The following is a 22570-nucleotide window of genomic DNA, read 5'->3' on the forward strand; positions in this document are numbered from 1 at the left end:
CCAAGTCTGATGGAGGTGAAGAAGTGAGAGGGAATATAAGAAGGTGAAGCAGGAGGCAGATCACAGGGAATATTCAAAGCTTTGATGACTACCTAGGAGACATAAACTCAGTAGTCTTTACAGATACTTTGCTGACCTATCTGGGTACTTGAGAAGATTTTTTTTTTGAGATAGACCTAAAGGGGTCTGCTGCCAACTCATAAATGAGTTCTCTTTCTCAGTGTTTTACTCACAGGGCAAATAAATAGCACTGGGTGGCCTCTCCTTGCTCATCAGGCTGAGCTGGCTCTGACATAGACTGAGATGGGAAGGACGGAGAACAGTGTGGCAGAAAGAGCCCTGACTGTTGAGACCTTGCTTCTGCCAGATAAGGAACAAAAATAAAAACTAACACTATTCTTCCAGCCTTGGGATCTATTCCACATTACACGGGGCGCTGGACAGGGATGGTAGTCATCGTGAGTATAATATATCCATGAGCATAAAAACAGAATGCTGAATTTGGAAGGATGATTTTTTTCTAGGATGCACCAACCTGCCTCATATATAGGACCCCTTTAGACATATTGAAATATGGAAATGGTAACTGTTGGGGCACCTGGGTGGTGCAGTTTGTTAAGCATCCAACTCTTGATTTCAGCTCAGGTCATGATCTCAGGGTTGTTAGATCGAGCCCTGTGTTGGGTTCCATGCTCACTGCAGAATTTGCTTGAGATCCTCTCCCTCTTTTGCTCATCTATGTACTCTCTCTCTCTCAAATAAATAAATCTTTTAAAAAATGTTAACCTTGGTGTCCTACAGAAAGAGCTCTGAATATAGGGTTCTTGCTTCCAGTGGCCACCTGACCACCATTTGCCAGCCACCTCCACAAAATCATGTAAACTTTTTATCTCAATTTCCTCATTGGTAAAATCGGGGAGAATGACCATGAGGATGGTATCGAAGTTAGCACTGAAATTATAGGGTGTGAGAGTGAGATACCTCTCGAAGCTCAAGGCAAGCCTCCCCTGGCGGCACCCAGAGCACCTCCACCCCAGCACCCCTCATGCTCATAGAATTATGGATTTAACTGCCTTGTTCACTGCGTTAACCCCAGTGCTAGGACCAAATAAGGTCCACGCATTGCAATCGCTGACTCTTAATCAGACTAAAAGACTCTTAATCTTTACAGGGGAATGAGCTTTTAACTTTATAAAGTTTGATAGTCGACTCCAGATTATCGATAATGGTGAGCAATATCATACAATACCTATTTTTCTGTCTCTAAAATGCAGCTCTTCTCCTAAACCTGAGTGAACACTGTAGGTTCGAGGCCCTTGTTAGCTCCTGGGAATACCAAGATGCAGAAGCACCATGGGCTCCCGAGAAGTTCACACTCCTCATGCCCACTAAGTTGCCAAAAAGCATGAGCCCTGGAGGAAATAGCTGAGTGCCACAGTATGGGTTGAGGGGGACAACAAACTTACATTTTGGAGAGTTGGGGAACATTATCCTCCAGAAAGATGGGGTTGCTTCTTCCCATCCCCCACAACATTCTTAGGTCCTGCTTTCAGTTCAAACCTTGCAGGCTATTGCATAAAAGGAGGCAGATGCTCCACCCACCCCTTCTCTACCTTGCGCAGCAGCTAATCTCGTTCTAGATCTAAATAAGTAGTACTTACTGAGCTTTTACAATGTGCTCAATAATTTGCATGGATTACTCTAGTTAATCCTTATAACAACTCTGAGAGAACTATCGTTGTTGCCCTCATTTTACAGCTGAGGACATAGAGGACCTACAGAATTGATCACTTGCCCAAATCACAAACCCTGGCAAATGCTAACCCCACATTGCCTGAATACTAACCTAAACCTCCCCCTCCAGACTCCTGAGATGGAGCTTCATTCTGCATACCATGTGTGGCTGCTGGGGAAGGACCTCATGCCAGACTACATGCCTGTTTCCTCCCTCGTTAACACCTCCAGACCCGAAAACGCCCAGAAGCCATGCAGTGGTATATTCTTCTGCTACTGATAAAGGCTTCCTTTAAATGAGTCATTTCCTTCAATAAAGAGGAAAAAAATGTTTTTAGATTATCGCAGAAATATCCACCCCTACCCTCAAATACACTCCCTCCGTCCATCCCCACTCAAGCCCCCAGATGCTATACCAGGAAACACCATTTGCTGGAACACCTCACATCTGGCCTCAGGTCCCTGTGGCATAGGGACCTGAGGTCACAGCTGACCCCAGGGAACCACCTGCCAGAGACCCATTCACTCAGTCTGGTGACAGGAACACACTTGTCTCCTTAGAAGTTGGCCATCTCCTGGTTGTCCCCAGTTACTGGGTGGGGCCTTCATTTCTGTCTTGTTCTGTCTGTCCTCCTTCCCTGCCACTTTTTCTCTTCTCTACCTTTGTCTATCTTGTTCTCTTTTCCTATCTCTTCATTCATTTATTCATTCACTCAGTTTTGTTGGCCTTATTTATTGAGATTGGGTGTGATCCATAGATTTCCATTCTTGATTTCTCTCCTACCCAGGTGGCCCTCTGCTATGAGAGTCACTAGCTAGCTGCCCGTCAATAAGCAAAACCATCCCTATACCCTCCTCTGACCAACCCCAGAGCTCAGTTCACTTGAATTTTCCTGCCAACTAGATAATATACTCATATTTTTTTAAACACATCTGGCTTTTTTTTATTTTTTTAATATTTTTATTTATTTATTCATAGAGACACAGAGAGAGAGAGAGGCAGAGACACAGGCAGAGGGAGAAGCAGGTTCCATGCAGGGAACCTGATGTGGGACTCGATCCCAGGTCTCCAGGATCACACCCTGGGCTGCAGGCGGCGCTAAACCGCTGCGCCACTGGGGCTGCCCTATACTCATATTTTTTATCAGCTTTACTGAACTATAAGTCACATAAAATAAAGTCCATCCATTTTAAGGATACAGTTCAATGACTTTTGGCAAAAGTATAAAGGCATGTGATTGACTACCAGTGTCAAGTTAAAGAACAGTCCATCACCCTAGAAAATTTTCTTGTGCCCCTTTACAATCAGTCAGTCCTCTCCCTTCACCCCTGGCTATTGGTACTTTGGGCATTTTTTAGCATGACATGTAAATGGCATCACAGAATACGTAGTCTTGTGTGTTCTGCTTCTTTTACTTAGGATGAGATTAAGATTTATCCATGCCATTGCCTGTATTGCCAGGGAGATTCCCTTGTGGTTATACCACAGTTTGTGGCATTTGGGTTGTTTCGAGTTTGGGGCTAAAATGAATAAAGCCACTTAGAACATTCATATACGAGTCCTTGTATGGGCATATGTTTTCATTTTACTTTGATAACTACTTGTGAATAGGATTGCTGAGTAGTGTAGTAAGTGTATATTTAACTTCATAAAACATGGCCAACTTGTTTTCCAACATAGTGGCATCATTTTACATTCCCACCAGCAGTATATAAGAGTTAGAGTTACTCCACATTCTCACCAACACTTGGTATGGTCAGTCTTTTTAATTCTACCCATCCTCATAGGTATATAGTGGTATCTCATGGTAGTTTTACCTCACATTTTCCTGATAACTGCTGATGTTGAGCATCTTTTCACATGCTTCTTGGCCACTTAATACATCTTCTTTTGTGGTATTTTTAATTGGGTTGTTTGCCATCTTCTATAAGGTTTATAAGACTTTTTCTGACATTTTTTTCATCTGTCTTTTCTTCTTCCTTCTTTCCTCTATCCCCTAGCTCTATTTCTTTCTCTCACTGTGTCCTTGTCCCAGTTTCTGAAACACATACTCCTGCCCCCAGAGTTGTCCACTATCTCCCCTTCTTTCCCTCCTCCTTTGCCTCTCTCTTCCCTCCTTGTCCACACATATTCTCCTTCTCTGCCAGGAAACCTCACAACCTGAGAATCAAGCCTCATTTCCCATTCCATAGCAGAAAGCACTCCATCACAAGCCCACTAGTTTTAGTCCTGGTGAGGTTCAGTGTTCCAAGTAGGGGGAAGGACCCCCGTCTCCAGGTGAAGACCCAGAGCAATAAAAAGACATAGCCTGGTGCCATGGAGGGATGGCTTTGCATTCTGACATCTTCCCCCTCCCTTAATGATTAATAGTGTTTACAGTTAGAAGGGCTTTTTACTCAAACATAACACTGGAAAGTCATGGGTATTAAGTGAAATGCATCCTGATTAATCAGTGGTCCAACCGTCTCCATGCACATAAGATTAATTGTTCACATAACAAGACTCTCCCTTGGCACATCTCCCAAGCCCAGCAGGGATTTATCTTGCCCAGTCACAGGGAAGGAGCAGCCTAGCCGAAAGCTGGCAACTTTTCTTCTCTGTTTAAGAGAAACTGGTGTGACAGTATTTGATTGCAAAGCTCGGATTATTTTATGCAGCATTAGAGAGCACCAGATGGGTGACTACGGAATTTTTTTAAGAGCTTATTGAGATATACTTCACCTGCCATACAATTCATCCATTTTAAAATGTACAATTTAGTGGGGTTTTTAAATATATTCATGGATATGTGCAACCATTACCACAACTTTACAATGTTTCTTCTCCTCCACAAGAAACCCTGTACTTTAATTGCCACTCCCATAACCCTTCTCATTTGCAACCTCTAATCTACTTTCTATCTCTACGGATTTGTCTATTCTGGACATTTTACATAAGTGGAATTATATAATATGGTCTTTTGTATCTGGCTTCTTTCACTTAGCATAATTTTTTCAAGATTTATCCATGTTATAACCTGTATCAATACTTCATTCCTTTTATGGCTGAATAATATTCCATTGTACAGATTCACCACATCTTATTTATCCATTCATCAGTCAATGGACATTGGGGTTATTTCCACCTTTTGGCTATTATGAGTAATGCCTCATGTATAAGTATTTATGTAGACACATGTTTACATTGTCTCTTGGGTATGTACTAGGAGTGGACTTACTGGGTCTACTGCTAATTCTGTTTAATCATTTGAGGAACCATCAGACTATTGTCCAAAGGAGCTCCACCATATTACATTCCTACCCAACAGCAACTGTATGAGAGTTTGAGTTTCTCTACATTCTCCTCAACGCTTGTTATTATCTGACTGGAATGGTTTTCTAATCCTATCCTAAAACTGGCAAACATAAATACACAGCACACATATACTTAGACAATCATCAACAAAGAACACACACAAAACTACCAAGTCATGTATACTGGCACACACCTCTAGAGTTCACATATATACACTTAGAATCCCACATAGACATTTCCAATCACAAGCCCTTATACAGACCATCACACACAGTATATATACGTGCATATCAATCCAGAGACTCACATGTGTGAACATAACCAAATACACAATAGACCATACTGTCGCAGATGTGCATATAATTGTCATGAGTTGTAAACAAACATACACACAGAACAAGAGACACATGCACTCAATAATGCATCCCCACTTGCCCAAATACACATATACAAACAAGAGTTGTACCCACAAAAGTACAGCCCTAAAAAGGCACACACATATAGTAATTATCACTCATGGTGATGTATTTACTCTGGAAGACATGGAGATGGTTGAGATTAGGTCAGTCCTTGGGTCTGCTGGGTAGGAAGACCTTTTCATTTATTTGTTCTTTAAACTACAAGTACATATTGAGTGCATAGAAAAGATAACAATGAACAAGGGATAGTCCCTGCCCTCATGCAAATTATAGTCTAACCACAGGGGCAGTCACATCTATGAGAGGTGGCAAGAAGGAAAGAAGCAAGGTCATGTGTAACACAGGCAGGGTGCCAGGAGAGTAGTTTCCGGGTGTGTCTCGCACTGTTACTCCCTCTTTCATCCTGGCAAAGTGAACACTATTCAGATTCACCTATTCAAATCACTGGTTAACTGGTATGTCTCTGTGTGTATTAATATGAGCACTAATAGGAGTATGGGCTCAGGACCTAGACTACCTGAGTTTAAAACTTGATTTCTTACTAATTGGGTGATCTTTCCCTCAGTTTCTCATTCAAAATTAGAGAAGAAAATAGTACCTTTACTAAAGATTAAATCAGATGATACTTGCAAAGCACTTAAAAGTGCCTGGCCAGTGTTAAGTTCTCATTAGTAGCCATCATATCATTTTCTGAGAGTAGGTTTCCATAGGAGGGCTAAGTGTACTGGGAGGAGGTGGGGAGAGACTGGGGGGAAAATCAAGGAGCCTGGCAGTACCCTGTCAACTGGAAATTGCATGAGTCTTCATCTTCTGCCCATATCTGAGCAGTCTTTGGGAATGCAGCCCTGGCATGCCACCCCAGCAGGCCATAAACCAGTCTATCTCCACCCTACTCTGCCCACAGCCACAAACCACAGAGAAGATGCATGATGGGTGGCACTGGGCATGGCTCTTGGTTTTCAGCTGCATCAGGCCTTTCTGCAGCAGCTTTGCTGTGGGCCTGGCTTGTGGCATTCACTGGTTCTGCTTGGCTGTCTTTTCTGTCTGTGTAGGTCAGCACTTACCACCCTGTACCCGCCTCCCCAGGACATTCCACAGCCATCATCAATCTTCCTGGATCCCAGCAACACCTCTCTGCCAACATGTGAGTAACAAGCTCAGCCCTCCATCTCTAGGTCCTGGCCAGAGTGGCCGTCTTTGCCATCCCTCTGCCATCAAGCATTACCACTCCCAAACCATTCCATCTAGAGAGACAATAGCTCCCCTTCCCTTACATCTTTTAAAGGAAATCATGCTTAATAAAACCCTATAAATTGGCAAACCACATCCTCCTAGCTCATTATTTTCCAAGAATTGAAAGAGACTGGAAGATTATACACCAGAACATTGCTGGGAGGTTGGATATTGCAGTTTCTACTGACTTACTATATAGATCCAAAATGATGGGTCACAAAAAGATGTTACTTTAGGACCAGCAGAAAATAAATACAGCATTTTAGAGGAGGAAAACCTGGTGGATGAGGACACACCCTCAGCCCCTTTGATAAAACCTTCCAGTGTCTCATGGTCCTTGGAGTCTGGAAGGACTTCTTGATGTCCAGCCTGAAGCCGTACACTAGTCACCTGAATCTGGCAAGCCATCATGGGTTCTTTTTAATGCTTTTAGTCAGGCAGATTTTCTTAGTTTCACAGCCTTGCTAGTGTCTTCGCCCCTTGACTTATATCTGGATGTTATTTAATCTGTCTGATCCTGTGTGGACTACAGAGTAGAAAGTCACTGCTCAAACCCAAGGACATTTTGTGATATTACAAGTCCATTCTCTTCTATCCTTCCATGAAGCCAGGATTCTACTATGTGCTCACAAAGTAAAACCTGTTCCTCCCCCCAATTCTCAGGGTCTACTTCCTTGCCTACATTAAGCTAGCTCCTTGGGCCTTTCCTGGGGCTCAAACATGTCCCCACTCTCAGGAGAGGGAGTGGATCAGAGAGGCTTGTTCTGGCCTCTCCTTTCCCTTCACTTGCTGGCTACAACCATTTTCCTGGGTAATACTCTGAGCAGTATGAAAAAGCACTCTGGGCAGAGCCACCACTTCCTGTGTGAGACCAGGCTCTGCCACCAATCCCTGGTCCTGTCTCTGTCCTAGGGCAATTTCCGCACTGTCACAATGCCACAGTGGCCTTAGTGATTCACAGCTGTGTGGGACTCTATGGAAGACTGAATCAGGAAGGGCAGGGATGTGGGCCCCTCCACCGTGGTTTCACCATGCTCCATCACTGCTACCTACCTTCCATACTGGAGTGTCATTTTTAAGAAGTTTGTTATTGCTAACCATAGGGACAGTGGTCCCTAATGTTCCATTTCCCTTTACCCTTTGCTGGTTCCAAGCTCTCTGCTAGGCACACTCACCTTCTTCACCTATTCCCTTGTCTCCCCAGGTTTGTAGCCCTGCACTCCTACTCAGCCCACGGACCCGATGAGCTGGACCTGCACAAAGGAGAAGGCATCAGGGTCCTGGGGAAGTACCCAGACGGCTGGCTCAGGGGTGTCTCCTTGGTCACTGGGCGGGTCGGCATCTTCCCCAACAACTATGTCATACCCATTTTCAGGTGCGTCCCCTCCATTCTCAGGGAGCAGAGGCAGGGTCACCTAGGCCAGGGGCCAAAAAATAACCCCTTAACACTTTATTTTTTTAAATAGTAACAAGTTATCTTTTTTATAGCTCTTCACATTTTACAAGGACTCTTACCTCACTGCCTAGGCCCAAGAGTCCTTCTCATGAAATAGATGTTATTTTACAGATGAGGAAAGTGATATACAGAGTTCAGCAACCCACTCAAGAACTGAGTTTCAGGTTTTAATACTGTACACACACCCCAAAATCCCATTCACACCCTGCACCCTGACACTCCCATCTAGTTGAATAACGGAAACATGCGATGATCAGAAGACCCCTCCGAGGAAACTTCAGGAGATCAGGAAACTTCTTAGGACATCAGGCCAGTAGGCAAGTTTCTAAGACTCAGGTTACCACCTGTCCATACACACCCCAGGCCACAGGCAGGTTACCCTGGAGGTCCATGTCCCTTACAGTGTTCCTAACCTTTTTCATTCTCTGGCACATCAGACACTTCCCCTTGTCCAGCTGCTCGTACTGGAACCACAGATGCACACATATCCCAGCACCTCCCCTCCCCCTCCCCCGCATCCCCACGTCAGCCCAGGTACAGCATGTCACAAGGCCGTGAGGCCATCAGCACACACCAAATGCTGGCTTTGTGACATACCTCTGAGGAAAGTGATAACCCATTATACTCTCTGGGAATCAGCCCCGCAGTCATATGTCCAGTTTGGGGGACCTTCATGTAGGTGGGGCACGGTGTCCAGAGGAGGGCAACAAGGATGGTGAGGAGACAGAGAAGCATACCACAGAGAGAAACTAGGGTTAAGTTGCAGAAGACGAGGGTCAGAGGGATCATAACAGGCTGTAGACTGGAAATCTATTTCCTGAGGGGGCAGTGAGCCGGCGGATACAACCTAGAAGGTTTTGGTTCAGGGAAAGGCTGCACTTTCTAATGCATAGATTTTTTTCCAAGAAGGTTGGCTGGCAAAGTGATAGACCAGACCCCTTTCTAGGAAGAGTACAGGTCACCTCTAGCTTTCCGTGGATCCAGGCTTATATAAAATGACTTCTTCACATGGCAGAAGGTTGGAATTGAAGTTATTTCCTTCAGTGGAAGGTCCTTGGAATTTGTTAGAAAGTTGCAAAATCTCCATAGGCAAAGGAAGTGTCTCTATAACTGATGCCTTGGTTCATTCATTCAACAAATAATTATTGAGCACAAACTATGTGTCAGGCGCCTTTCTAGATGAACACCAGTGAACAAAAGACACAAAATCTCTGCCCACTAGAGCTTATATTCTAGTGGGACAGGCAGACGATACACAAGACATACAAGTAATATATAAAAGATATGTAAGTAATATATGCGGAGTGTTAACAGTAAGGGCTAAGAAGAAAAAGCAGAAAAGCGGGATAGAATTTGTGGCGTCATTGCGGGAGGTGACTACAGTTTTAATAGGTTAGTCAGGGATGGCCTTACTAATAAGAAGGAAGAAGGAAAGGAATGAAGCAGGCATATTCCAGACCACAGGAACAGCAAGTACCGTTGCCCTGAAGTGGGAGTTTGCCTGACATGAAGGCCAAAAGGACTGAATTACAAGTGAGGGAGACGTTTGTAGTAGATGAGGTCAGAAGGATAACTGGTCGGCCAGATCATCTAGAATTTCCTAAGTCATAATGAGAAATTTGGTTTTATCACAGGGTTTTGAGCATAAAAGTGACATGATCTAACTTATGTTTTAAACAGAATCCCTGTAGTTGCTAGCTTGAGAGTAAACTATAGAAAGAAATCATGGAAGCAGAGACTAATTAAAAGCATATTGTAATAATCTGGGGAAGAGGTGAAACTGAGCTAAGGCAGGTGTCAGCCACGGAGGCAGTGGTTAAATTCTGAGTATACTTTGAAAGCAGACACAACAGGATTTTCTGACAAATGAAATATTGGGTGTGAAAGAGTAGAGTCATCAGGATGAATCCTAGGTTTTTGCCCTGAGTAACTATGGAGTTGCCTTTTACTGAGAGAGAGGGGTTCTGAGAGGTGGCAGTGGGGTTGGGGGGGAGGACAAAAACTCAGTGAGCAGCAGATTAAGTCTTAGATGCCTATTAGTAATCCCAGTAGAGATACTGGCAAATGGTTGAGTACAAAAGCCTAGCATTTAAGGAAGAATGTCCAGGCTTGAGATGGTATTTAAAGCCCTAGGGCTAGATGAAATCATGGTAGGATCAGTTGCATTGGGGAGAATGATAGTGAGCCAGAAACTAAAATCTTCATGGAATGAGCAGAGAGGCTGAGAGAGGAAATGGTGACAAGATAGAGTGGCAGGTGGTAGAGTCTGATAGTACAAGTCAAAGCTGAGGAGGATTGAGGAAGGTGGGAGAATGGTCTAGAGGTGCCAATGAAGAGCAACCTTAACTTATGAACAGTTTCCTCCATGACATGAATTCTCCATGATCATGTCTACTATTAGGGCATTTGCTTATGCATAGGGCCTTAACCCAAAGTCCTGGTTATTCTACAAAACAAACAAAAAACCTTTAGAATAAGAGTGACCATATAATTTGTCACCCAAACTAGGACACTTTTAAGGGAAAAAATAGAGGTACTTTTAATATACCAGGAGAGCAGCTGTAAACTGAGACGCTCCTAGGAAGAGATGAACAAATGGTTACCCTAACTAGAATGCATGTAGGATTCCATTCCAGTGGACTTCAAGGCTCCGGCTTCCCTTTCCTTCCTTGGCTTTTCTTCTAAGTACAAGTATTGTGTCTGTCAGCAAGTCATGAACATCTAGACTCACCTGTTCCAAGTTGGCATCATGTCAGACAGTGGATGGAGTGTCAGCCATAGGTTTCCATTGAGTCTGTCCCTGATCTTGATTTCATAGAATCCTAAACATATGTGTGTACTGAGGTGCTACCTATGTGGATGGGTGTGTTTGCTTCTAGGGAACCAGTATTTCCAAGAAAGTCCCTGTCAGAATATAGTCTCCAGGGGGCTGTTAGATAACAGAGGATGAGTGCTTTCTGTGTGTAAAGTTCTCCTTGATAGCCCCCTGATGCAAAGAAAGATCTCATCACCACTAATCTTAGACATGGGTGACTATGGCCCAATTTGTCTACCTGGGAGCAGTTCACCCTTGTTATTGACCACCATTTCCAATGTGGGTAGTTTAGCTCCTTCTGCCTCTCAGAGCTAAATGGTGTTGTCCTTTGTCTACTGAGTTTCCACTACTTTTAGCAGGTTGTGTTAGGACTAACAGGTTGGACTACATGTACACGGCCCCTTCCTGCTCTTTGGTTTTGTGTGTGAGGCTTTCCCAACCTTCTTTGTCTTTCAGTTTGCAGTGATGCCTCTTACTGCCACCAGCTCTCTTGGTGTAAAATATAGCCTTTTATAAAAGAGCCAAGGCTTGAAAGTATGAGGCACCCCATAAGCATTTGCATGTTTGCTCTTATTAGCATTATTCCCTAATGAACACATTCCCTGTCACAGTTTTGGGACTAACTCTAGAGAGACTGACCTCCTCCTCCCATCAACTTAGCTGAGGAACAAGCTCAGCCAATCTGATGCTCCCTCTTAGGACTTGGAAGCTTGAACCAGAGAGGAAAGAATGTGGGTGCAGGTGAAAACCATCCATGGCAAGAGCAGGGGTAACAGCATCTGATCAGAATCCCCTGCCTAGAACCCCGCTGCTGGGCTCTCGGCAGCCTCCCTTGGATCCTGTCTCCAAGGCCCCTCTGTCCCTCATGACCTCCCAGCACATTCCCTTCTTCCAGGAGCCAGGATATTTCTCTTTCTTGCAACCTTCACCAGATGTGTATGCCCTCCTGGTGTGCTATGGGTGGAGAAAAGCAACACACGAGCCAACATTAATTTCTCTTACCTTTCTACACAGAACTGCATAAAGATTGCCAAGGTGCGAGCTTCTGCCTCAGCAGGAGGCTACTGCCAGTGGTGAGCATGGCAGAGGGGGTTGAATATGATGCGAGCTCTTATGGGCTCATATCACAGATGGAAAAAGGGACACAGACCTGCACACTCAAAGTAGCACAGTAGAGCAAGTCAGAGGCAACATACACCCTTCCCACCTCAACCCAAGAGTGTCTTTCAATCTCTCCATCTGGAAAACAAGAATCAGAATGTTTGCAGGTCTGGGGTGTTATGGGGACTACTGCTATATGTTAGCAAAGTACTTTGATACCAGACCAAAGTGCTGGGCAAGTGCTGAGCTTTTTGCCAAAAGACATAGAGGGACTCAGTGTGAGGTCGGGGCTTGGGATGTAGGAGTTTCTGGAATCTGGCCTAGTGCCAGGCTCAGAAAAATGAGGTCGTAGCTTGGTCTGTAATAGTCATTCAAAAGAGGGACTTGTGAAATAAGGCTGCCTTGGGCTAATTAGCTATATTCTGTCCTTGCTACTGCTGCTGTTACTGCTGCTGGGCTGTCTTTCCTGTTGCCAGCCCATTTTACAGGATCCAAGACCTTGAGACCAACATTCAAAAGATGGACAGATGCAGCCCTCTGCCACAGAGGTCAGAGGCAGGGATTTCTCTCCACTGCCCAGTCCCCAGCTCCGAAATATAGTCTGAGCTCTTACCGGCAGGCAACCTAAACCTACTCCCTTCACTGACCACATCCCCAAGGACCAGAGACAGGTTGTTGGCCATGAGTAGGAGGCCCTGGCAAGCATCATTCCTGGGCCTCTGGCTACATCTGCTTCGTGGGCAGAGTGGGCCCCATTAAATGAAGCCTAACTTATCTTTGTATAACTGGCTGGCTTGTTGCTAAGCTCCATATCGCTTTTTTAGGCAAAAGGAGGAGGAGAAATAGGGGAAATACCCCAAAGAGAAACCTGTGGGCATTAACGGAAAGACCACCAGGGAGGGCATCTCTGAGCCAGGGCCTTGGGCGAGTCGATCATTCCTGGGGAGTTAGCAGAGGTTATTTCATCAATAGGGTGACAAGCTGATCCATCGACTGCTCAGAAGGGACTGTGATCTTGGGGTAGGATTAGTAAAAGGGCAAGAGGGCGTGTAAAATGGCAGCCATTCCCCATAGGGTTCAGGGAGTAACAAGCTGGAAACAACGGACTAGGGATTTTTGTTCTGTAAGATTTTAATACTAATCTTAAAACTCAGCCCAAGGCTGAAAAATTGGAGTCTTCTGAAGGCATGTGTAGGTCCTACCCCCTTCTTTAGTTTATTTCTTTCACGCAGAATGCAGTGTTCTCCTTGCTACCTAAACAATGAAGGCTCCTACCAGCCAAGATGGAGTGTGCTCAGTGGTAAGATAGTGATAACAGTTCAGTGGTACAGCAGAAGCCAGCCTGGACTTGGGTTCAAATATCAGGTCTAGTAGCTGGTTGGCCAAGTAACTCCAAGTCTGTTTTCTCATCTATAAAGTAATGGCACTAAAAGTACCTACCTCAGAAGGCTGTTGTGAAGAACCCATGGGGTAATGTGGGCAAAGCATTGCCCAATGCCCAGAATCCAGTAAGTGCTCAAAATATGTTAGCCCAAATGACTGGCATCAGTGCTGAAAGGATCGTGGAAGCCATTCAACAAACATTTGTTAATAAGCAGTATATGCAGAACACAGAGGATATAAAAGAGATCATATAAAATCTCTTCCTCCAAAGACTTTAGAATCCAGTGGAAAAGTCATTGAATGAATAAGAAATCAGAACTGGGTGGCTCAGTCAGTTAAGCCTCTGACTCTTGATTTCTATTCAGGTCATGATCTCAAGGTCGTGGGATGGAACCCTGCATTGGACTTTGCACTCAGCACAGAGTCTGCTGCTCCCTCTGCCTCTGCTCCTCCCCACCTCATGCTCTCTCTTGTGCTCTCTCTCTCTCGATCTCTTGATCTCTAAAAGAAAGCTAGGAAGGAAGTTAGGAAAGAAAGGAAAGGAAAGGAAAGGAAGGAAGGAAGGAAGGAAGGAAGGAAGGAAGGAAGGAAGAAAAAGAAAAATCAGAACTGCAAAGCAAGTTGAACACATACAAGATATTATGCTCTGAACCCATGGGGTCAGGAGTGATCAGAGCTGGTGTGAAGAATGACAAAATTCAAGTCTTCCTGTTCCATCAGGGCCCCAATATGAGACCCTGTCCCTGCCCCCAGCACACCCACACAGGGCCTCAGCTGTAGGAGGTGAGGCCTACTTAGTTAAGCCTGTGTGGTTGATAAAGGGAGTATAAATGGGTAGGAAGAGGGTGGAGAGAGGCCACATTTAGTATGTGGTTGAGAACTGAGAGTTTTTTAAAATATGACTCTTAACTGAGCATTTTCTTTATTTCTTCTCTTTAAAATGTTTGCAACAACCAGAAAGACATCTAGTTTTCCAGATTCTCGGAGTCCTGGTCTCTATACCACATGGACATTATCCAACTCCTCTGTGTCCTCCCAAGGCAGCATTTCAGAAGGTGATCCCCGGCAGAACCGTCCCTTCAAGTCCGTCTTTGTGCCCACCGCAATTGTCAACCCTGTGAGGAGCACAGCCAACCCGGGGACTTTAGGACAGGGCTCTCTTCGGAAATCTGGGCGGAGCAGCATGAGAAAGAGTAAGTGGTGGCAGAGAGGTACGTGCCTTGAGCTAAGTAGTGAGGGGATCTGACTCTGGGGTAGACGGAGCACCTTTTGCAAAAACGAAATAGTGGCTTTAAAATATGCTCCTGTAAAGAGTGCTTTTGATTCCCAAATAGTGACTGGTTTTACTGGATGAAGCCAGACCAACTTAAGGTCACTGCCCTTGGTCACCCCATTCCTGTACACTGAATGGCTGGGATGATAGCAGCCCTGGTGCCAACATATGAGAGCACAGCCAAGGTGGAGGCTGGCTCTAGTTAGGACAGAATAAGCAAAGTACTTGCTGGGTCAGTGTTTCTCAAACTATGCTCCAGGGAACACCTCAGCGGTGCCAAAAGGGAAACATGGGAGGGATGGGGAGGAGGAGGCAAAGACTGTTAAGGAGTCAATTCTCTGAGCCCCTAAATCTTGCTTAGTTATTTAACTAATATAAATTATATTCTATAAAAATAAGTCTTCATATCCTTAACCCCTGTCCCAAGTGCTCTTCCACATACATAAATAGTACCCTGTAATCATACCTACTGCGCTGTCTGCATCTTGCTTTTATTTTTACCTGTAGAACATCCACATTGCTCACATGGCAATACTTTTATCTCCTAACATACTGCAATTTCTACCTAAGACTTCATCTTCAGGTATTTTGAAAAGTGTTTGAAACCCATTGTTCTACAAAACATGAAGATTCTACATTTGCATATGTCTCTTGAAGACCATGAGGCAAACAAAGTAAATTTGGTTTATTCTGCATCCTCTCTTTTAAACTGGGCTGTGCAGTCTCTCTTCCATCTTAAAAGATGGTTAAATATGAAAATGCAGTACAACTCATCAAAGCAAGAAGGTAACATGTAGGACAGTTTTCCTGCCACACAGGAAAACATGCCAAGAAAATTCAAACAAAGTCTTAGCTGCACCCTCTCCCAGTGCCTTCACCTGACCACCTGCTTGGCCACCATTCCCACTATGCTGCCTCTACCTGACCATACACCTCCTTCCTCCTCCCTCCTGACCTGCCCCCACCTCCCCCCCCCCACACACACACACAAACACGTACTAAATAATCCCACCACAGCAGCCTTGGGCAAGTGAATGGACCTCTTTAGTACCTACCTCATCAGGGCTATTGTGTAGATTTAACAAAGTAATCCATGTAAGACTGATGGCACAAAGTAAGTCTCAAGAAACCATAACTGTCTGCATAGGGTGATCATTTTGTCAATACTGTCATTGCTGCAACAACCAAGCAGGTCATCTTTGGTCCATCCAGTGTGTGAACTTGACTCAGTATTGACATGTTCACACTCAGTTTAGACCACTTAGGAGTGCTGAGAATTGTGTCTTGTTGGCAGTTGCTCACATTTCCTTTCACACACTCCTTCTCTACCTTGGCAGAGATCGTGACTGGCTTAAAGTTTTGATTGCTTGCACTATATGCTCATGTGATAAGAAAGCACTAAATCTCTTGGAAATGAGAAGCCAACAAGATAAATAGAGGAGGCATAAAACCGATTTTTCACACATTTCCAGGAGCCTAAGGACATGTCTGCCCAGGGCTGCTTTGACTTTCTCAGGTCCCGAAGGCTTTCACTTTCCCTTTCCCCAAGGTGAGGCTGGCCAACCTATCAATCTCCCCACAGCAAAGAGAAATGACAGGAGAATTGACTGTGTACCTCATAGGGCTGTCAGTGGAAAAATAAATGTCTACATTGAAAGGGCAGACTTGTGTAAATGGCGCCTGGCTTGCTCACAGCAGCTGAGAGCACTGACTGTGTTTAGTGAGCGTTCTGCTTTTCACATTCACATCTGGCTTGACAAACAGTCATAACGCAACCCTCCGTGCTGGACACGGATGACTCTGATTTGCACACATGTCTACAGGCTATCACAACAAAGGACTCACATCCCTGACTGGATGTCACTGATGGCTCCCTAAATGCTGGGAGACCCTTATGGAGAAGCAGACGGCAGAGCTTCTCAGGAGTGTGTCTCCTGTCTCCTCCCCCAGAGTGCACTGAAGTCCCCAGTGTTCCCCTGGTCCCACACAGGATGGAGGACCAAGGGATGGGGGCCTCCTGTTCTCCAGAGAATTTGAGGGGAAGGAATGACTTCCTCTTACTGAAAGAGGATCATCTCAGTTAACAAAACAAAATAAAGCTCAAGAAAGTGATAAAATCACATTCCTGAGCCTTGTATATTTGTAGGGTTTGCTATCCTTTACCCAAAAGTAATGAGACCTAACAAACATGGGGCATTTATCCCTAGGCGCTGTCCTCACATTTTGCACTCATTATCAAATGTAAGCCTCCCAGCAGCCCTGTAAGGTGCTGCTGTCACCTCTGGTTTACACATGAGGGGCTGAGATGCTGGGAGGTGATGTGGCTGACTTGTCCCAGGCTCCCTGGGAGTAAGTCTGATTCCAGAACCTCTGTCATAGGACTTTGCAAAAGCTCATCCACACATAATCCAAACCTTTCCAAATGTGCTTCCATGTGGTGTCATGTTTGCCCGCACACATTCTCCCTTAATTCCACTTACCCTTCCTCCCTACGGCCCCCAACAAAAGGGACCCCACTGCTACATGCCTACAGCTTCTGTTAGAATTGTCTCCCAATAACTGGTCAGAGCCCCCTCCCATCCTCTCTGCTTCCCTCTGTCTCTCCCTCACATCCCTCCCCATTGACTGACTCTTCTGTTTCTCAATTTCTTCTATCTCTTTCTGTCTCCAGTCCTTCATTTCCTCTCTGGTTTGCATACCTCTGTTGGCTTCCCACTGTGGAGCCATCTCTTTAGGTTTGTCTTCTTCACTTTCCAAACCCTAGTTCTGAAGTGAGAGAGTAGGAGTGCATGTGTGCATGTGTGTGAGGGAGAGCGGAGGCAAATGGAAGCAATATACCTTCTGACAGCACTCCCCCCCCCACCTGCCCCACCAAACATTCGCCTAGGCAGCTACTTCCTGCCAGCATCAGCAAACAGCACTAAAAAAAGAATAAGGTCACCTCTGAAAGACCCTGAGAGAATGTGAGTACACTCCAGTTAGGAAAGCACTTAACTATTCCGGGATATCAGGACACATGGCTTGCACAACCCCAACCCAACCTGCTGTCAGCAGCCCCCGATGCTGATATCTGTGTCATATAATTCCTCAGATGGATCCCTGCAGAGACCTGCCCAGTCAGGGATCCCCACCCTTGTGGTGGGCTCCCTCAGACACAATCCCACCATGGTCGTTCGGCCTCAGCAGTTCCAGTTCCACCAGCCACAGGGGGTCCCCTCCTCACCTTCGACAGTGGTGGCAGAGCTGGGACCTAAGCCCACTCCCACTGGAGAGCCTGCCCTCACGTGCGTCAGCAGGGGCAGCGACACCAGGATCCGCTCAGCAGCCAGTTCCCTCATCATGGAAGGCAAGGAAATCCCCATCAAGAGTGAGCCTCCACCTAAACCACCTGCATCTGCCCCACCATCAATCCTGGTGAAACCAGAAAACTCAAGAAACGGCATTGAAAAGGTAGGAGTGAAGTGACTTTAGGGGGGCCGGGTATCACCTATTTTGCACAGTGTCCCAGCTTCTGAGGTTAGTGGACAATGAATCAAAATCGCAGCCTCATTTCACACAGTGCTCCACACACACACACACACACACACACACACACACACACACATCCCCAGACCACTCACACCCTCTGTAGATGTGCTACTGGATCTCATTTATGCTTCCTGAGTTTCATACATAGTTCTTTCGAAGCCCAAAGGTGAGTTGGAAAAAGTATGGCCTTGGCATCAGACACATCTTGATCTGAATTCCAGATCAACTGCTTGCTATCTGGTGACTTGGCCAAAACACTTAACCTTTCCCGAGACTCCTTTTGCCTAATCTATAAAATAGCAGTAAGAATAGTAACAGCCACATAGGATTGATGTGGAGATGAAATGAGAGAAGATGTGTAAAGTGCTTACACAAGGGCTCATGATATAGAAGAGAAACTGAGACACAGGAGAATTTAAGTGATTTCTCAAGTTCACACCGAATTATAATGACACCAACAACTGACTTTTACTATGACCTCTATGACAGGTCAGATCTTTAACCTTCTAGTCCGGGGCTTTTCCCACTAGAGACCTGAGTTCTTGTTAAAATCTTAGGTTCTCAATAATATCCTTGAGGTCAAAGGAACAGTAAGATAAAGGTGACATTAAGAAGACTAGGTGATTGTTAGTTTTTAGTTTATTGACCATCACCCCAACTACCACTATCACCCTTATTACAATCACCACTATCAGCATCCCCACCACCACCATCACCCTCAGTACAATCACCATCTCCACCATCCCTACCACCATGACCATCACCACTATCACCACCACCACCACCATCCCCACCACCACTGTCTCCATCATCACCACTATCATCACCACCGTCAACACAGCACCATTACCCATTCCATCCCAAAAGGGAAAGACAATATGGTTTCTTCTTCTTTGTTAAGTATTTACTGAGTGCTAACAACCCGGCAGGCACTGTACTGAGGACTTGACATGTCTCACCTCACTTAATCCTGACAGTAACCCTCTGAAGTAGATACTATTATTCTCAACAAGGAGGTATTATTACTGTCACCTTCATTTTAAAATGAGGACATGGAGGTGGAAGGAGTTACAGTACATTATCCAAAGGCACACAGCTGACACATGGCAGTGTCTGCAGTAGAATCCATATCTGATAGAAAAACTCATGCTCTTCATACTAAGCTATCAGCATGTAAGAAAAGGCATTTGGAAACAGTTAGTGTTGGCTTATATATATGTTAAGGGTTGTTTTTCTGAATTTTAGTATTCAGATTCCAGTTTCCAGCCCCCAGTTGCCCTTACCACAGACTGTTAGATAACAGCCCTGAACAATCAGCATTTAATAAGTGCCCAGACCTCTGCAAGATGTAGAGAGCATCCCAAGTACGCAGACACTCACATTCTCAGTGGGGGACACTAGGATCCAATTCCATGGAAAGCAAACGATTTCTAAACAGTAGCACAGAACACGATTAAGCCCTCAGTCAGAGATGTGCTCAAGCAAATACCTGTTGGTACAAAATAGAGATAGAAGAGGCATGGGGAGGTGAAAGAAAGAGAGAGAGAAGGGCTTGAGGACAGGAGACTATGCCTCCCATGGAAAGGGGGACCTGCTCATCAGGGCCAGGCAGCTGGTGCCAGGATGGGGCACAGACCTCAATGCACCAGATCTTTGAACTTTTTTAAAAGACATACGAAGTCTAATTTTTAAATGCCGTCACCTGATTCTAATGTGTTGGCAACTAAGTCAAACTCTCAAATATCCTGCAGTTGAAATCATGCCACCAGATGTCCAGGTTGGGAACTCTGCTCTGAGGATACAAGGCCATTATGAAACTTTTGAGGGATGCCTGGGTGGCTCAGTGGTTAAGCATCTGCCTTTGGCTCCGGGCGTGATCCTGGAGTCCTGAGATCGAGTCCCACATCAGGCTCCCTGCATGGAGCCTGCTTCTCCCTCTGCCTGTGTCTCTGCCTCTCTCCTTCTGTGTCTCATGAATAAATAAATAAAATCTTTAAAAAAAAAAAAAAAAAAGAAAAGAAAAGAAACTTTTGAGTTGGAGTCGGTAGAGAGGTGCCTCACAGAAGAGGTGGGCCTGGAGTTAGGCCTTAATGGCAGGTGGAGAGAAGAGAGGGAAGGCATACCTCTTGTACTTTCCAGAGGGGACCACAGTCTCTGGCTTCGGCCCTTTTCTCCCATTTCTCCTAGGTGATTTCTCATTTTTCAGTTCTCAACTTAAATAGCTCTGCCTCGAGGAGGCCTTCCCTGGCTGCCCCATTGCAGCTGCAGTGAGAGCGCACTCTACACCCCTAGCATCTTACACTTTGGCCAGCACAGCACTTGTTTTAACCCATCTGTCTGTCGGGGCACTTTTGTCTGCTCTTGGATTCACGGCACCTCACAGCATGATGCATAGTAGGCCCTCAGAGCAGACACAGGTCTCTGCTGAGTGAACACAGAAATGAGGGTTATTAAGCAGGGACAAGTACTGAGCAAGAGCATGAGTCAAGTCCCAGGGAAAACAGCACAGCTCCACCACACCTGGGTCCTTTTGCTCTCCTTTCTCTTGCAGCAAGTCAAAACCGTGAGATTTCAGAATTACAGCCCTCCTCCTGCCAAGCAGTACACCTCCCATCCCACCTCAGGAAAGCCTGAACAGCCTGCCACCCTGAAGGGGTCCCAGCCTGAAGCAGCCCCCTCAGGCCCAGAGATGACCGTCCTATTCGCCCACCGAAGCGGCTGCCATTCTGGACAGCAAACAGACCTCCGAAGGAAGTCAAGTTTGGGCAAGACCATGACCCCGGTGCCCGCTGCCTCGGCCACACAGACCGTGTTCCCCAGCAAATGAATCTACAGATGGCTTTTCCCAGACCCCAAAGAGGTGAATTGCATTTAAATACAGTCTGCCTCCACTGAGGGAGTCCTGCCATTCTTTGGGTACTCAAACACGGGTCCTCGTTCTGTCCATTTTACCTCTGGGAAAGGAAAGGGGTGAGCAAGGATCCATGTCCTGGGTGGGAAGATAAAGCATGTGGCCTATGAACATAATGATTTGATGCAAGGCCACTACTCAGACCAAAGAGTGGGAGACAGTCTTGGCTGCCCTCTTCCCCAGAATGGAGTGTGCAGCCTCATCCCTTGTGTTCTGTGTAGAATTTCTGTGGTGCCCTAAATGGGGCTTCAGCCATGGGTGTCACAATGGTGGGAATGTTGGCATTCCTTCTTTGACCTCATCACCCTGTTCTGAACAAACACCAGAACGGCTTCTGCCATCTTTTGGAGCCCCAACACTGGCCGCCAGTGACTGCCATGGTGTTCCCTCCACTGAGTCATAATCCTGGCTGCAAAGGAGCAATCTGGGGAAGGATGTGTGATGGATACTCTGATCATTCTGAGAATCCTCTAAAACCAAAAGGAGTCAGCTTATTGGATTTGGTCCAAACAAGAAGGTCAGAGAGAAAGCTATGATCATATTTTAAACTTCTCAGTCTATTTTCCCACATATAATCCTACATGATAGATAAGCAGGAAGTACAGAGCTGCAGGCAAGGTCCTGTATGGAATTAGGGGTAATTCATTCATTCTGGCTCTAGTCTGACTTCCCCAAGAAAACACAGCATGCTTCAAAACTGTGTAAGGAGTGTGAGTTTAGATGATATTTTATTTGCATTATGACATTATTTACTGTCTCTTTTATTTGGGATAGACTAGCTGTTTCACTGGGTTGTGGAATAGGGCAGTAAGGTAAAGGAGAAGATGCCAGTGCAAGGCTGCATTGGGGACACTTCCTGGAGGACAGCTGGTCTTACAGGGACAGGTTCAAGAAGGTTGGAGAGGGAAGGGGACACAGAGGAGAAGAGGGAGGGTGGAGAGAAGCTGGGAGTGTGTGTGTGAGAGAGAAAGACAGGGCAGGGCGTATCAAGGAAGAAGAAAAAAGGGGAAGAAGAGTGACTTTGACACTCCTGACAAGTGGTGACAGAAGGATGGAGCCTGCAAAACCAGGTGACCCCACAGAGATGGAGCTGAAGCAAGCGCCATATAAACAAGGCTGAGGGGGCACCCCGGAGAGCTGAGGCAGTGTTGTAAGACAACCCATTAATTCTCATTAGACCTGACTGCTGTGATTTAACTTATATTGCATGCCCATCAGGGTGGGCACTTTAGTGCATAAATGCCATTTGCCACTAAGCCTGGGTGTCATTAGAAAAAACAAGGCAGGTCTAATTAGACCTTTTTCCTGGACAGTTCTTGAAGTCCTGAGATTAAAAACATTTATCTTCTACATACCCTCCCCCCCACACACACACATACATGCACTTGGCAAACTGAACTGTCCACATACTTTTCTGGATAT

At 45.5% G+C, this 22570-nt stretch overlaps 2 protein-coding genes across 5 annotated transcripts in view; one reads left to right on the top strand and one right to left on the bottom strand.

The window, feature by feature from the left end:
- Positions 1-22570, top strand: part of SH3RF2 (SH3 domain containing ring finger 2) — a 133281-nt gene that overhangs the window by 95831 nt on the left and 14880 nt on the right. For 2 of the 4 annotated variants that reach the window (XM_026018456.2, XM_026018449.2), the window contains exons 6-10: positions 6501-6592; positions 7886-8056; positions 14394-14629; positions 17801-18159; positions 20789-21097. In XM_026018456.2, the coding sequence (XP_025874241.1) occupies positions 6501-6592; positions 7886-8056; positions 14394-14629; positions 17801-18159; positions 20789-21064 (1134 nt within the window). In that variant the 3' untranslated portion in view covers positions 21065-21097. The remainder of the gene's footprint in view (positions 1-6500; positions 6593-7885; positions 8057-14393; positions 14630-17800; positions 18160-20788; positions 21098-22570) is intronic. The other 2 variants (XM_072749905.1, XM_072749904.1) reach the window with 1 other exon arrangement.
- The window catches only part of PLAC8L1 (PLAC8 like 1), an 85415-nt gene that overhangs the window by 26468 nt on the left and 36377 nt on the right, over positions 1-22570 (bottom strand). The gene's annotated exons all lie outside the window — the stretch shown is intronic.

The sequence above is a fragment of the Vulpes vulpes genome, chromosome 2, assembly GCF_048418805.1.
Source record: "Vulpes vulpes isolate BD-2025 chromosome 2, VulVul3, whole genome shotgun sequence".
NCBI lineage: Eukaryota > Metazoa > Chordata > Mammalia > Carnivora > Canidae > Vulpes > Vulpes vulpes.